General features: G+C 47.3%; 1 protein-coding gene across 1 annotated transcript in view; it reads left to right on the top strand.

Moving 5' to 3' along the window:
- The window catches only part of LOC135056774 (M-phase inducer phosphatase 3-like), a 93,430-nt gene that overhangs the window by 60,793 nt on the left and 17,655 nt on the right, over positions 1-14,982 (top strand). The window contains exons 8-11 of the mRNA XM_063962346.1: positions 6,002-6,064; positions 6,777-6,875; positions 7,087-7,211; positions 9,736-9,847. Coding sequence (XP_063818416.1) covers positions 6,002-6,064; positions 6,777-6,875; positions 7,087-7,211; positions 9,736-9,847 — 399 coding nt within the window. The remainder of the gene's footprint in view (positions 1-6,001; positions 6,065-6,776; positions 6,876-7,086; positions 7,212-9,735; positions 9,848-14,982) is intronic.

Here is a 14,982-nt window from a genome sequence, read left to right as displayed (position 1 = left end):
TTACAGCCCGCCCACTGTTCTTACAGCCCGCCCACTGTTCTTACAGCCCGCCCACTGTTCTTATGTACCACCTGCTGTTCTTACATCCGCAGTTGCAGTTGTAATTATTAGTATGGGGACTTGCACCAGCCACATACTGGGTGCATCTGGCTGAAACAGTGAAACAGGCATCCCATCTCCATCGGCACGCTACCATCCAGCAAGGAATTCGGTCTATACACAGTATGGGTGGGGGCTTGGACTACACACCATAATTATACAAATAATGAGAGGTGCTACCATGCTGAGACTTGTTGTTCAACACCAACAAAAAGAGAAAATGCAGGTGCACACTCTCAAACACTGCTAATCAAAATATTTACGATGAACACTGCACTATAACATACTGTAGAGTCAAGTTGAGGCGCTTAGCATAATTTTGGCCGAAAATATGGGCCCACAAACCGTGACCAGCTGGTGGGTTCCTACTACTAAGGTTCAAGTCCAGGGCACGGGACCCCCAGGCCAGCACAAGTCAACCGCCCCAAGGCATCACACTAGTGACACGTTTAAGTGTTAAAACGTGTTACATTAGTAAAAAGCAGCTGCTATGTGCTGAGAGTGTTATATGGGTGAGAGATAATAATTAGTGTTATAAAGTGTTACATTAGAGTAAAAAATAGAAGCACTTTTTAGCAATTTGTTTAATAATAATGTGTTGAGAGTTGTAGAGAATTTGGAAGGTGGGCTTTTGCAAATTGGTAAAACCAAAGTTGCACTTCAGTGGTTGAAAATTTGTAAATACACAGATAGATTTAGGGGCCTATACAGCTCCTGATAATTAAGTATCCAACTCGCCATAAGTTGCATACTCAATGGATTCTCAATTACCTGAGTAATTCAGCATGGCTCCAGGGTATCCGGACTCCAGGTCGACAACAAAAAGGTCGACACACCTTAGGTTGCCGCCAATTGGTCGACACACCTTAGGTCGACATGGACAAAAGGTTGACATGGACAAAATGTCGACAAGAACAAGGTCGACATGATAAAAGGTCGACATGAGTTTTTCACATTTTTTTTTCTTTTTTTGGAACCTTTTCATACTTAACGATCCACGTGGACTACGATTGGAACGGTAATCTGTGCCGAGCGAAGCGGAGCGAAGGCACCATGCCCGAAGCATGGCGAGTGAAGCGAGCTATGCGAGGGGACGCGGTGCACTAATTGGGGTTCCCAGTCACTCTACGAAGAAAACGACACAAAAAAACATAAAAAACTCATGTCGACCTTTTTCCATGTCGACCTTGTTCCTGTCGACCTTTTGTCCATGTCGACCTAAGGTGTGTCGACCAATCGGCGTCGACCTAAGGTGTGTCGACCTTTTTGTTGTCGACCTGGAGTCCCAGACCCGGCTCCAGTGGGGGGGGGGACAGCCGGTCCGAAAGTCAGCTGTCCCTGCAAAAGGGGCCAGTTCTGCACTGCGAGGTCACTCACTGCAGAGCGGATCCCTCTTTGCAACTCTGGACTTCCTTCCCATAGAACGAAACAGGGCGCTGGTAATCAGCACCACCTGTAGATGGGCATATAGGACCCTGAAAAATGAATGAATTAGGGCCTATTAGCGATGATGAATAGGCCCCTTAGAGTTGGAAGGACAGAAACATAGAATCTGACGGCAGTGCCGTAACTAGACATTTTAGCGCTGTGTGCAAGAAACAGCATCGGCGTCCCCCCCCCCCCCTCCCCTCATATGTAGAACAGGGCCAGTGCGCCGTAGGCACACGTAAAAAATGAAGGGGTCTGGCTTAATGGGGAAGGGGAGTGGCCACAAAATAATACCAATTCATATTACGCTGTACTGTAGTCTCTATTATTCAAATTACGGTGCACAGTAGTACCACTTACACACATTACACCGGGTAGAGCACCTTTTACACATTACGCAAGGTAGAGCCCCTGTCACACATTACGCCAGGTAGAGCCCATCATACAATACGCCAGGTAGAGCCCCATTTTACACATTATTCCAGGTAGAGCCCCTATCACACATTATGCCAGGTAGAGCCCCCTTTTACACATTACGGCAGGTAGTCTTTCCTTTTACACATTACGGCAGGTAGAGCCATCTTTTAAACAGTACGGCAGGTAGAGCCCCATTTTATATATTACAGCAGGTAGAGTCCCCTTTTATACATTACGGCAGGTAGAGCCACCTTTTACAGACTGCACCAGTTAGAGCCCCGTTTTATACACTGTGCCAGGTAGCACCCCCTTCTACATACTGCACCAGGTAGAGCCCCATTTCCTTTTATACATTGCACCAGGTAGAGCCCCTTTCTTTTTATGCATTGCACCAGGTAGAACCCCCTTTCTTTTTATACATTGCACCAGGTAGAGCCCCTTTCTTTTTATGCATTGCACCAGGTAGAACCCCCTTTCTTTTTATACATTGCACCAGGTAGACCTATTGCACCAGGTAGAGCCCCCTTTCTTCTCTTTCTCTCTCCATGCACAAACATACACACACACACACACACACACACACACACACACACACACACACACACACACACACACACACACTCACTGTGCAGCCGGGCAGAGGGGGCAAACTTAATTACCCGGACTTCTGTTTTCTCCTGAAAGGGGCTGCTTGCTCCTCTGGTGCGCCCCAGGCGCCTCTCTCCTCTAGAGGCGTGCCGTGATGTGAGACGCTACAAATAAACTTGTTCTGCTGCTGTGAGCAGTAGCTGGCAGCCAGCAGGACCTGGGCCCTTCCTCCCTTTCCGACAGGGGCGGATGGGCAAGCAGATTGTAAGGTAGTCGGGCTGGTGGGCGGCCAGCCAGGCAGAGGACCGGCTTGTCACGGGTGCTGGATTGATAGCGGCAGGAGCGCGGTCGTGCGGGTACTGCTGGCGGTATTGCACCCACAGTGCCTTTGCAATGTGAGCAAGGCACCGCTAGCACACTGCTAGTTACGGCCCTGGATCAGGGTAGGAGACAGGGGTGGTCAGGAGATGCTGGACTTCAAAAAGGGTAGAATCTGCAAGTGAAAGTAGTTAAAACAGATAATTGACAAGTGCCGCCAACAGCGCCCCCTACTCTGCAGCGCTATGTGCGGTGCCCCCTTCGCACACACCTAGTTACGGCCCTGTCTGACGGTAGATCAAGACCACTTGGTCCATCTAGTTTGCCCGAAATACATGTACACACTTATACACTAGCATACCTCCCAACTGTCCCGATTTTTGCGGGACAGTCCCGCTGTCCCACCCGCGGGCCGCAGTGTCCCGCGGTGGGGTGGCAGTCGGGAGGCTCCTGCACACACTGCTCTGCTTAGCAGAGCAGTGGTGAATAGACGCTGTGCGCATGCGCACAGCGTCTTTTCAGTGGAGCCAGAAGGAGAGGGGGCATGCCAGCGGCTCACGGAGCGCTAAGCATGCCCCCTCAGTGACGAAAAGGGGGAGTGGCTCGCGACCGTGGGCCCTCCGTGAAGCCACACCCTTTTTCATAGGCCACGCCCCCTTGTGTCTCCCTCTTCTGCTGCAACAAAAGTTGGGAGGTATGCACTAGGGTTAACTTTTGTTGGGAGCTCAATAACCTACCAGTATATTTTTGGATTGTGGGAGGAAACCCATGCCAGCACGGGGAGAATATACAAACTCCACACAGTTAGGGTCATGGTGGAAATCAAACCCATGATGTCAGTGATGTGAGGCAGTAATGCTAACCATTACACCATCCGTGCTGCCCCCAAAATAGGCATATTAGCTTAGCCTCTACTGTGAGACGTACAGAACACAGAACTCATATTCTATTATAGTTTTATAAATGTATGTTGAATTATATTTTATTATACTAATATATTAGCTTAATTATGTATTTTCTTGCTGTGATTGTATTCCTGACTGAGGTAAAGAGAAGCTGCTTTGGGAACTTTTTCCCATGGAAAATTCTTAATTATTAGTAAAAGCCCAGTGTTTAACTGTACTTTTTTGTAGAGTATATATCATAAAATTATCAACTGTAAAATCTGCATATTCTATAGTAACTAATCAACACCATATATATCCAGGCTCCATTAAATGTAAAGTTTTTACTAGGGCTAGTACTTGAATATATACCCTGATAGAGGGCTTATCTGGCCAGTTAAGCCAAAGGGTCATTTGTAATACAACCCAATGCCTATGTGAAGATGTGCCGTTTTAAACCACCTGTACAGGGGTGCACTAGACATCACAGATTAATCGGCACACTGAGGATCACTGATCCCTGTGATGAAAGTGCTGTCTGTGCATAGAACGGAAGAGCATCCTGAGAGGCTCAAAAGCTTTGTTGTCCGATGCCTGATCCTGGTCTCCACCAAGTAAACCCCAAGGTTAACCCTGTGGAGAACATGGCCCATGAAGAAGAAATTTAATTTTGGGGTCTGAGGGGTCGTTGTCAGGAACCACAGTTCACACACTGCTCGCACACGCCACTTACCGGTACGCTGGTGTATTCTGTGCCGCAGATCAGCCACTGGTGCTTTCAGTGGTTACTAGCATGATTTCCACTGCCTCTGGCAGAGTCACATGATCCAGGTATCCAGGTGATTACTTCCTGGTTCTATGCATGCTGCTGCTGCTGCCAGCAGCAACCAATCAGCATCCTTCTTGGGGAATATAAGCAGGCTTTCCAGAGTCCTCATTGCCTTGAACAACTTGTCAGTTCTCCTGCGTCGCTCTCAAGGCTCCAAGCTTGCTCCAGAGATCCGTTTATCTGTGTCCTGCTGTACCTGCCTTTCCTGGTTACTTACCTGCCGCCAGAGACTTCCACTATCTCCATCTCAGTGTGTTACCAGTCTGCGGTGCTCAGCCCAGGATTCCCCTCACAAGCTCCGGATATCCTCAGCTACCCAAGCACTCCAGAGTTCATCATCTCCGATATACTTACCTTTTCATGTCACCATCGGACTCACCATCGATGGTTAAGCACTTCAGTATAATCCGGTATTAAGCATCCCTGTATACCCGAGTGTCTCACAGCCTCCACAGAGGAACCTGAGCAGAGGGCCGCGACCTGCCCGTCAGGCGCAGCGAAGACCATATCCCCTGGCGGGGGTCACTGGCGAAAACCCCTGGCGAGTTAGACTCCGCGCCTCTGCTTCAGGTCTCGCCAATTGTCTGTGCTCACTGTGTAAACTTCTAGAGTGCTCCAGCATATGACTTATCCATGTCTCAAGCCACCTAACTTCTGCCTCCCTGCGCCCTCCACTGGCTCACCCAGGTCATTACCGGGAACACAATCAGACCAGCCCGTGACAGTCGTTAGATGACAGACAGACATTAATGTACCTACTCATACGTGGACTGTCTCATCTATCCTTTAGATAAGTGTTTCCATTATGTTTTGTACTTCACAACATCTGCTTTGTCATGTATTCTGTGTTGTAAGGTAAAATACACGGTGGAGTCACATTATTATAACCACCTCCTACATTTGACGTAGCCCATGAAGTAAGTCACGTGTCGTGCGCTGGCTTGGTGGGTATATAAGGTGTGAGTTAGGTCGTCTGCACACATATCACTCGTTGGGTAAAAGGGGCAATTTATCAGAGTTGCAAAAAGGGCTAAGGGTGGCGGTATTTCTGAGACAGTGCAGTTTGGGAACGGTTCTCATGCTGCTGCGGTGAAGGTGCATCGTGACTGGACAAATGGCACCATTGCGAATAACCGATGTGGAAACTGCGGCGCACCACGTGCCATTGATGTTAGAGGTGACGTCGACTACAAAGGTGCGTGAGGGCCGGCTGACACGCTACAGTGGAGCGGCTCACCGTCACAATGAATCTGGGGGCTACTGGACTTGGGTCTAAAACTACAGTTCAGCCCATCTAGCTGCTGTCTGTGCTGCACACGGCGGTTACTCTGGCTATTAGCTGGTGGCCATAATAACGTGACTCGCCCGTGTAAACAGTAGAGATATCCCTGAATAGAGGATGAACTCGTCTGATGCTTTTTTGCTTTATTGTTCGCAGCCATATTGTCTCCCAGTGGAAAAGGGCAAACACCAGGACCTTAAATATATAACAAGTAACACAGTAAGTGATTTAAGTTGAGAGCAAATCATTAAGACTTATGGATGATGCAGGAACGAGACGGAGCCCGTACTAAGGCAGCATTAGTTCAATTCCATTTTCATGAGGTTCTACTCATGGAATAACACATGCAGACGCATCTTCATTCCATTACATCATGAATGCTACACACTAGTCGATGGGAGTGTGCCTAGTTTGGGTGGTATTCATGTTCTGACCGCCGGTCACATGACCTCCCCAAAAATCCCGCCCCCTCACTATCCCAACGGTCGGTATGCCGACCAACAGGGACTATTTCCACTTGTGGGTCCCATAGAGTGGGAATAGAACCCGTGACGACCTCAGGTCGCCACTGAGCCCGCAAGGGGCTTGCTGCACTTGCCCCTCCCCGCCGGTGACTGGCGGTCAGTCATACCACACCCCCTAGTGCTTATGAAGCAGCAAACCAACCCCCAAGCTCCCCTCCCCTGGGAACCCTGGGAAACGCTTGTGGCACCCACTTGCTGTTGTCCCCGCTTATCATTGTGAGTGGAGACAACTCCCAATTTTATTTTATTTATTTATTTGACTGATAACTGTTGTGAGTACTTAAAAGGGAACAAGTCCACAGGTGTCTCTCAGGCGTTCCGGGTTTCTTCTAGATCCCTACAGTACGTATCACAGGTATTGTGAGTGACAGTTACTCGACCTCTGACCTCTGCTTCCTTATACACAGCTGGCCCATCTAGTCAGCGGAGGATATAAAGCCGTTGTACCGATCTTCCATATTGTGGACTGCCGCTATCCGTATGAATATGCCGGTGGACATATCAAGGTACAGTATATCTAGTGGAACGTGTCAGCACTTGTTGTGTTCCCAGTTGCTAACTCTTGGAGGTGAGAGGCTGAAATAACTGAGAGAATATTAATTGTATTTAATTTGTGTACGGCTGCACCTTTCATTTTTTATTTACTTACATATTATCGCTGCCTATGACAGTTATCTTATGCAAGTCTATAGATGATCATGTACTTGCTTTACACAGGGAGCCTGGAACGTACACAGAGAGGAACAGATAGCGGAATGTTTTCTGAAGGACCCGTGTCTATCCCAGTGTCGGAGGGTGCTGATCTTTCACTGCGAATTCTCCTCAGAGAGAGCGCCAAAACTGTGTGTACAACCAGCAGCCATTACTGCACTCGCCAATCGTCTGTCTGGAGGGAAAGACAAAGGGCTCCATATAAGAACGAGTCATTGCTACTTTAGCACTGATACTAAAAGTGGTTATGACGTCAGTCCAGTATTTAGCAAACAGCGGCCATCTTAGCTTTCTGCTCTCTATAAAGAATCCCTTACACCGTCTGTAGATGGAGTGAGCGGTACAGTCCCCACTGCCGGGAACGGGGACCCAGCAAAGCCTTTCCGGCTTCAGTGTAGACTCACAGGCTGTGATAAGTCCCCTCCGGGTTGAAGCACTATGCTACCATTAATCTAGAACTTTCTAGATTATGATAGCTAGAATGTGAATGGTATGAGAGATTATGGCGCAACTAATGGCACCTTTTCATTTCACTGGTCCCAGAATAATAAACTACGGTCCTTATGATCCCTGCCTGTACTAAAAAGTTTAAAATAAAATAAAATAAACATATAACAAATAAATAATGTTTATTTAAATAAACCCTCATTTCCTCATTTGGCTAATGAAAGAATAATATATTTTTTTTAAATTATTTGTTGACCCATGGTAAATAGGAAAATACCTCTATCTTGATCTGTAAATTGAGAGGGGTTTAAAGGAAATAAAATACTACTGAATTGCTAAACCGGGCAGCTACACGTTGTTGTCAACCAATCACATGCGGTTTTCAACAATGGCCGCTTTAAACTGGCTGGCAGCAAGGTGGGGTCCCCTCAACTCCTTGCCTTTATCACACATCAACAGAGACGGACTGAAATTCTGTGGATGTGGGATAAAATGACAGATAACAACGCTGTGAAGCTCATGTCTCTGGTCCATTAATTTCAATGGATTTTTATATAAATATATAGTGTACACTCCAATTAAATGAATGGGCCCTTGACATTAACCACAAAAACCATTAGTGGGTATGTGCACAATGCATTGCTTGGGGGGAATGCAATAGTGTGCAAGATGCAGGCAAAGTTGAGATCACGCAGAATCGGCACACTTTTTTAAAGCACTAAAAATCGTAATTATTCTGGCTTTAAATTTTTTTTTACAAATTCTCCAGGATCTCGCAGCCTATTACATTTCATTGCTAGAATAGAATACATTTTTCATTAACTAAACAAAGTAGGCTTAGTGTTTTATTGTCAGTGGGTTATGTGGCTTTGGAAATGGAGTAAAATATTCGGATAAAGTGAACTAAAGGAGATGGATCAGTCTGTTATTACTTATTATTAGAATTTATTTACATGGGCGAGTCACATTATTATGACCACCAGATAATAGTAACCGCCATGAGCAGCACGGACAGCAGCTAGACGGCTGAACTGTCGTTTTACACACACGTCTGATAGCCCGCAGGTTCATTGTGACGCTGAGCTGCTCCACTGTAGCGTGTCGTCCGGCCCTCACGCACATCCATAGACGACGTTCACCTCTCACATCAATGGCACGTGGTGCTCTGCAGTTTCCACGTCGGTAATTCGCAATGGTGCCATTTGTCCAGTCACGATACACCATCACCGCAGCAGCACGAGAACCGTTCCCAAACTGCGCTGTGTCAGAAATACCGCCACCCTTGGCCCGAAAGCCGATAATCATCCCTTTTTGCAACTCGGATAAATCGCCCGTTGCCCATGACAGCAACGAGTGATATGTGAGTAGACGGCCTATCACACACTTTATATACCCACCAAGCCAGCGCACAACACGTGACGTACTTCATGGGCTACGCGCTGCCAATGTCAAATGTAGAATATGGTCATAATAATGTTACTCCACCATGTATAAGGGGGGTCATTCCGAGTTGTTCGCTCGCAAGCTGCTTTTAGCAGCTTTGCACACGCTAAGCCGCCGCCTACTGGGAGTGAATCTTAGCTTATCAAAATTGCGAACGAAAGATTAGCAGAATTGCGAATAGACACTTCTTAGCAGTTTCTGAGTAGCTCCAGACTTACTCGGCATCTGCGATCAGTTCAGTGCTTGTCGTTCCTGGTTTGACGTCACAAACACACCCAGCGTTCGCCCAGACACTCCTCCGTTTCTCCAGCCACTCCCGCGTTTTTCCCAGAAACGGTAGCGTTTTTTCGCACACCCCCATAAAACGGCCAGTTTCCGCCCAGAAACACCCACTTCCTGTCAATCACATTACGATCACCAGAACGAAGAAAAAACCTCGTAATGCAGTTAGTAAAATACCTAACTGCATAGCAAATTTACTTGGCGCAGTCGCTCTGCGGACATTGCGCATGCGCATTAGCGACTAATCGCTCCGTTGCGAGAAAAAAATAACGAGCGAACAACTCGGAATGACCCCCAAGGTGCCACAAATTTCTGCAGAGCTGTACACAGCAAATACACCAGAGTCAGAATACTACCAGCGGTACAATATAAAGCATGTCTGACCCATTTGCCAGCCATATGCTGTTTAATCACTGTAGCAAACTCGATCTTACAGAATGCTTAATTACATTGTAATTGTCTATTTCCTTGTTGTCATTGAAGGTGTCGTGTTTTAAGAAATCTGGACAGACAAGCAAACGTATATCCCCATTTGTACTATCCTGAACTCTATCTTTTAAAGGGTGGTTATAAAGAGTTTTATGAAAAGTTTAAGGTACGTGTTTCCTTTAAGAAAAGATAAATAAAATATTTTTTATTGTATTAAAATCTGACTTACATAGAGTGTTGGAAGTTCTCCGGTTAAGGTTGATGGGGGTAATTCAGACTGGATCGCTGCAGAGGCAGCGTTCGTGGTCTGAAGACCTTTGTGGAGTGAGCCCGCGCACCCCGGGATGCCCAGCGAGATGCTAGCAGCATCTCGGCTGCGATCGCCTCCGCCTGATTGACAGGCAGAGGCGGTTGGGGGGCGGGAGGGGGGCGCGGTGGCTGCGTGACATCACTGATCCGGGACACGGCGGGTAGCTAGGCTGCGCAGGAGCCGCGCTGGCAGAGAGCTACTCAGCGGGTGAAAAAGCATCGCCGCTATGTGATTTATTTATTAACAGTTTCTTATATAGCGCAGCATATTCCGTTGCACTTTACAATTAGAACAACAGTAATAGAACAAAACTGGGTAAAAACAGACAGACATAGAGGTAGGAAGGCCCTGCTCGCAAGCTTACAATCTATGCTTTTGCACCCGTGTTGGGGGGTGGGGGGGGAGGAGAGGTGCGTCACCCCGCATGTCAGAGTGCACATCTATGATCAGCTCTGAATTACCCCGATGTGTTCCTGGTAAACATATTGAAAACGATCGCAGGATAAGGTCAACTTAGTAAAAACCAAAGACAAAGAGAAGGGTGTAAGTGTTGCGGCAGTGTGGACAGTGCACAGACCGTCACACAATCAAATAGTTCCACGTGTGCTGTAAGTTACTCTCACATGCAGCAAACACTGACCACTCTGGATACTGGAAAGTTACTCTGAACACGGATCAAAGACCCGGAATATCGTCTACACTATATGGCAGCGAACAAGGAGCAACCACAGTATCAGCAGCAGACTCTTGGAAAATGGCAAAGGCAGATGCCAGGCAAATGGAATACTCCCTGACTTGTCATGGACCTCTGTGGGGTGTCTGGATTTCTGCCTCTGTGCTGGTGTCTTACTTTCTCTATATCTCTGGATTTCCTTTCTTTTTTTCCTGAATAGGATCTGGATTTCCTCTGTCTCTTCTGCAGCTTATACAGGATCCCTGGCAGGTTATTCTTTGGCTCTGCCAGACTCCACTATGAGCGACTGGTAATTATCTCTAGTAGTCTGGTGCTCTGTTAGAATATTAGCCTTCTTCATCAGACTGATAGCCTTGTTTACAGATGCTCTGCTTATTATCCAGGTGAAGGGCGCAAATTGGCGTTGGTGCGGCATTTAAACGCTACCAGATGCACGGCATCTCGCACCCTTCGCTTGCCCAGGCGAATGTCAAATTCACAAAAAAATGCTCGCTACCCCATTGGGCAGTGAACACTTTTATGCGGGATCAGGCTGCCGTAAAGCGAGGCTATTGCCGCACTGATGTGGGCAGGTGGAGGTATTCACCTGCAATTGAATCCCCCCCCCCCCCCCTTAGTATGTGTCTACTGTCTTCCGAGCATTTCCAGTTAGAGTGACCTCTCTATAGTCTCTCTTATTCTTCCGTCAGCTTTAGCATTCTTGAGTTTGTGGCAAACTGTCTGGCTATGTGACAGTGTGGCCAGATTAGCAGGAACCATGGTTACCTCCTCTCTTCTCATAGCTCAGTGTTGCTGGGAATTGTAGTTTTCAGCACCCAAGCCTATATTACCCTGCCCCCTTCTACCCAGAACTCTGCCCAACATGTCAATCAACTCTCTGGCCATGCCCCCTCTTGTAAGCACTGGTTCTGAGGGTTCTAGGGGTTACTGTTATGAAAACCTAACTACTTACCGTTACTACAATGATCAGCAGGGGCAGAATAGATACCCCATGGTGGGAACAGACAGAGATTAGTTGGTAAAGGCAGGCATAAGAATCAGGCGGGACTGATTTAACCAAGAGGTTGAAAAATTGGATGGTCAGATAAGCTATGGTCAAAGGCAGAGGGGTATTACAAAGTCAGGTCAAAAATCAAGATGGGTAGTCAGGCAGGCCAGGTCGATAACAAAATGTCAGTAAAACCAGTAACAAGACACAAGGATTAACATATAAGGCAAATACAGGAGCAACAAAGGGTGTAGGTAGGGAGTATAGCCTTATACCCAAATTTAGACTGGAGAACCAAGTTCCTCCCAGTCTGTTGGGTCTATAGCAGCTCCTTCTTCGCTTAGGTTGTACCAGATGCAAAGTCTAAGGCAGAAACAATCTATTATATCACCTATTATGTTCGTCCATCCCCCTAGCTCTCACTGGCTGCCTGATGCCAGACACAGCTTTCCTCTCCTCCAGCGCTGTATGGATATACAGGATAGCAGCGCCCCTCCCCCCTGAGCGGCTTTTATTGGCACCTTGGACACAATATTATCCTCCACCCTTTCACGCCTTAGTGCCAAACTGTTCCCTCCTGTTAAGGCCCAAGCACACATTCCAAGGCACCATGAAAGTGGTAGACGACAGACTCCGGAGGTAATCAACGACATCACTGCAACTAGGAGGCATCAGTGAGCACTCACAGAAGAACCGGGCACTCTGAATGATGGTACACATGCTTGGAAACTCTTGGTGATAATACTGGGGCTTTGGCAGTCTGCAATTTCATATATAAAAAGATGTATCAAGCTGCTCCAATTGGCAGGTCACCATGGCAAACCTACAGTACTGGAGAATAAGTCTGCACACTTACCTCCCTTATATAGCAGTAATAGCAGGCTCCCGAAGTAATCTACAAGCTCACTGTGACAGTGTGGTACTAGTGAGCACTCGCAGGGGTACTGACCACCCTAAATAACAGTGTGAATGCTAGAAACCTCTACAGTGTATAAGAATTTGTAACTTAGTATAACACGTTGGCTATGAGATCCCGGCGGCTGGGATCCCGACGGTTAGAATGCTGACGCAGGGATCCCAACCGCCAGAATGCCGGCAGTGGGGCGAGCGGTAGAAAGTCCCTTGCCAACGGTTAGTCAACATTCCAGAGGGTCCGGGTTAGGTGTGGGGGGGTTAGTTAGGCTGTGGGGGGGGGGGGGGGGGGGGGGGGTTAGAGTTATGATTGCTTGACCACTAGAGACATTGGGCGGTATTCAATTCTTTCTGCCCCCCTTCCACACCCATTCTGTTTCTGCTGATGGGTGTGGTATCATCATTTCAGCTCGCCACCCCTGGGGTAGCGAGGTGCCCTAACCCTTTAGGCAGCTAAATCTGATTACTATGGGCGCGATATGCGCGATAACAGGGATCTCTTTAGAAAGGAGATTGGGCATGATATTTCATTTGAATACCACCCATGAAGTCTTACGTCAACACGTCAGCTTAATACGCGCAGACATAATGAATTTACGGTACACCTGTCAAACCGTAACGCAGGTGTCCTAAGGCGAGCTCAGGGAGGACAGAAACCTTCCATGGAGCAGAAGGGAATAGCCCTGGGGCAGCTGTCGGCATTCTGGTGGTCGGGATCCCTGTGTCGGTATTCTGACCGCCGGGATGGTAACTACATCCCAGTATTACAAGTAATTAAACTTTATAATACAGTAGTTATTAGGCTATACAGGCCAAGTTTGGGGTCCAAGAGTAGAAATGGAGGGATAGACAGAAAGATGGGAAGAAGAGAGAGATATAGGAGGAGGAGGAGGAGGAGGAAGAGAGATGGGAGGGGAAAGAGAAACGAAACAAATTCTACAGAATTAGAATGTGTTACTGAAGAAATAAGTCATAGTCAGTTAATTAACATTTATATGCTATTTTTAAATCTGTCTCTCAGGAAGAAACAAGAAATGAAATCCCCTGGCAAGTTCCTTTTCTCAAGTAAGAAAAGGAACTTTCCAGGGGAACTTGACCACAGTGTCTTAAATGTTTTGTGTCAAAGATGTGGGTTCAGGTTATACATCAAATTAGATTAGAATGCTCACAATGTTCAGAATTACTAAGGGCCTAATTCAGACCTGATCGCAGCAGCAAAATTGTTACCTAATGGGCAAAACCAGGGCCCTCATTCCGAGTTGTTCGCTCGGAGATTTTCATCGCATCGCAGTGAGAATTCTCTTAGTGCGCATGCGCAATGTTCGCACTGCGACTGCGCCAAGTAACTTTACTATGAAGAAAGTAAGTTTACTCACGGCTTTTTCATCGCTCCGACGTTCGCATTGTGATTGACAGGAAATGGGTGTTACTGGGCGGATGCACGGCGTTTTAGGGGCGTGTGGCTGGAAACGCTACAGTTTCCGGAGAAAACGCAGGAGTGGCCGGGGAAACGGTGGGTGTGCCTGGGCGAACGCTGGGTGTGTTTATGACGTCAGCCAGGACCGAAAAGCACTGAACTGATCGCACAGGCAGAGTAAGTCTGAAGCTACTCAAAAACTGCTAACTCGTTTGTAATCGCAATATTGCGCATACATCGGTCGCACATTTAAGAAGCTAAGATTCACTCCCAGTAGGCGGCGGCTTAGCGTGTGTAACTCTGCTACATTCGCCTTGCGAGCGATCAACTCGGAATGAGGGCCCATGTGCATTGCAGGTGGGGCAGATATAACATGCAAAGAGAGTTAGATTTGGGTGGGTTATATTGTTTCTGTGCAGGGTAAATACTGGCTGCTTTATTTTGACACTGCAATTTAGATTTTAGATTGAACACACCCCACCCAAATCTAACGCTCTCTGCACATGTTATATCTGCCCCCCCCCTGCAGTGCACATGGTTTTGCCCATTAGAGAACAATTTTCTGAATTAGGCCCTAAATCTCTGTACCGTAAATAGTACTGTATAACAACAGTAGCTGGAATCTTGATAAATATTGAAGGAAATTTCTTCAAAACAATCGTAACATTTTTGTGTGTAGTTCAGATTAATGGTTATTTCACACTTGCTGATGTCAGGTAGATGACTCTAACCAAGAGCACCTGCTTATACGGATAGATATATCCTGCTGGCAATGACACTGAGAGGGGTGGCAGCCTCACTGTTGGCCAGGATTTGTCGGGAAGTCATCAGTCGCAACTCTCCCATTAGGCACCTGAGGCACGTGCCTAGGAGCTGCACCTGTTTTGGGGCGGCAATTGGATGCTTGTGTTGGTACTGTCGGCCCAGAATGTATCAGTAACTGCAGTACAGTGGCGTCACAAGGCGGGTGCGGGGGGTGC

Source organism: Pseudophryne corroboree, chromosome 3 (genome assembly GCF_028390025.1).
Source record: "Pseudophryne corroboree isolate aPseCor3 chromosome 3, aPseCor3.hap2, whole genome shotgun sequence".
In the NCBI taxonomy this organism is placed as follows: domain Eukaryota; kingdom Metazoa; phylum Chordata; class Amphibia; order Anura; family Myobatrachidae; genus Pseudophryne; species Pseudophryne corroboree.
This window is presented reverse-complemented; position numbering and strand designations above follow the sequence as displayed.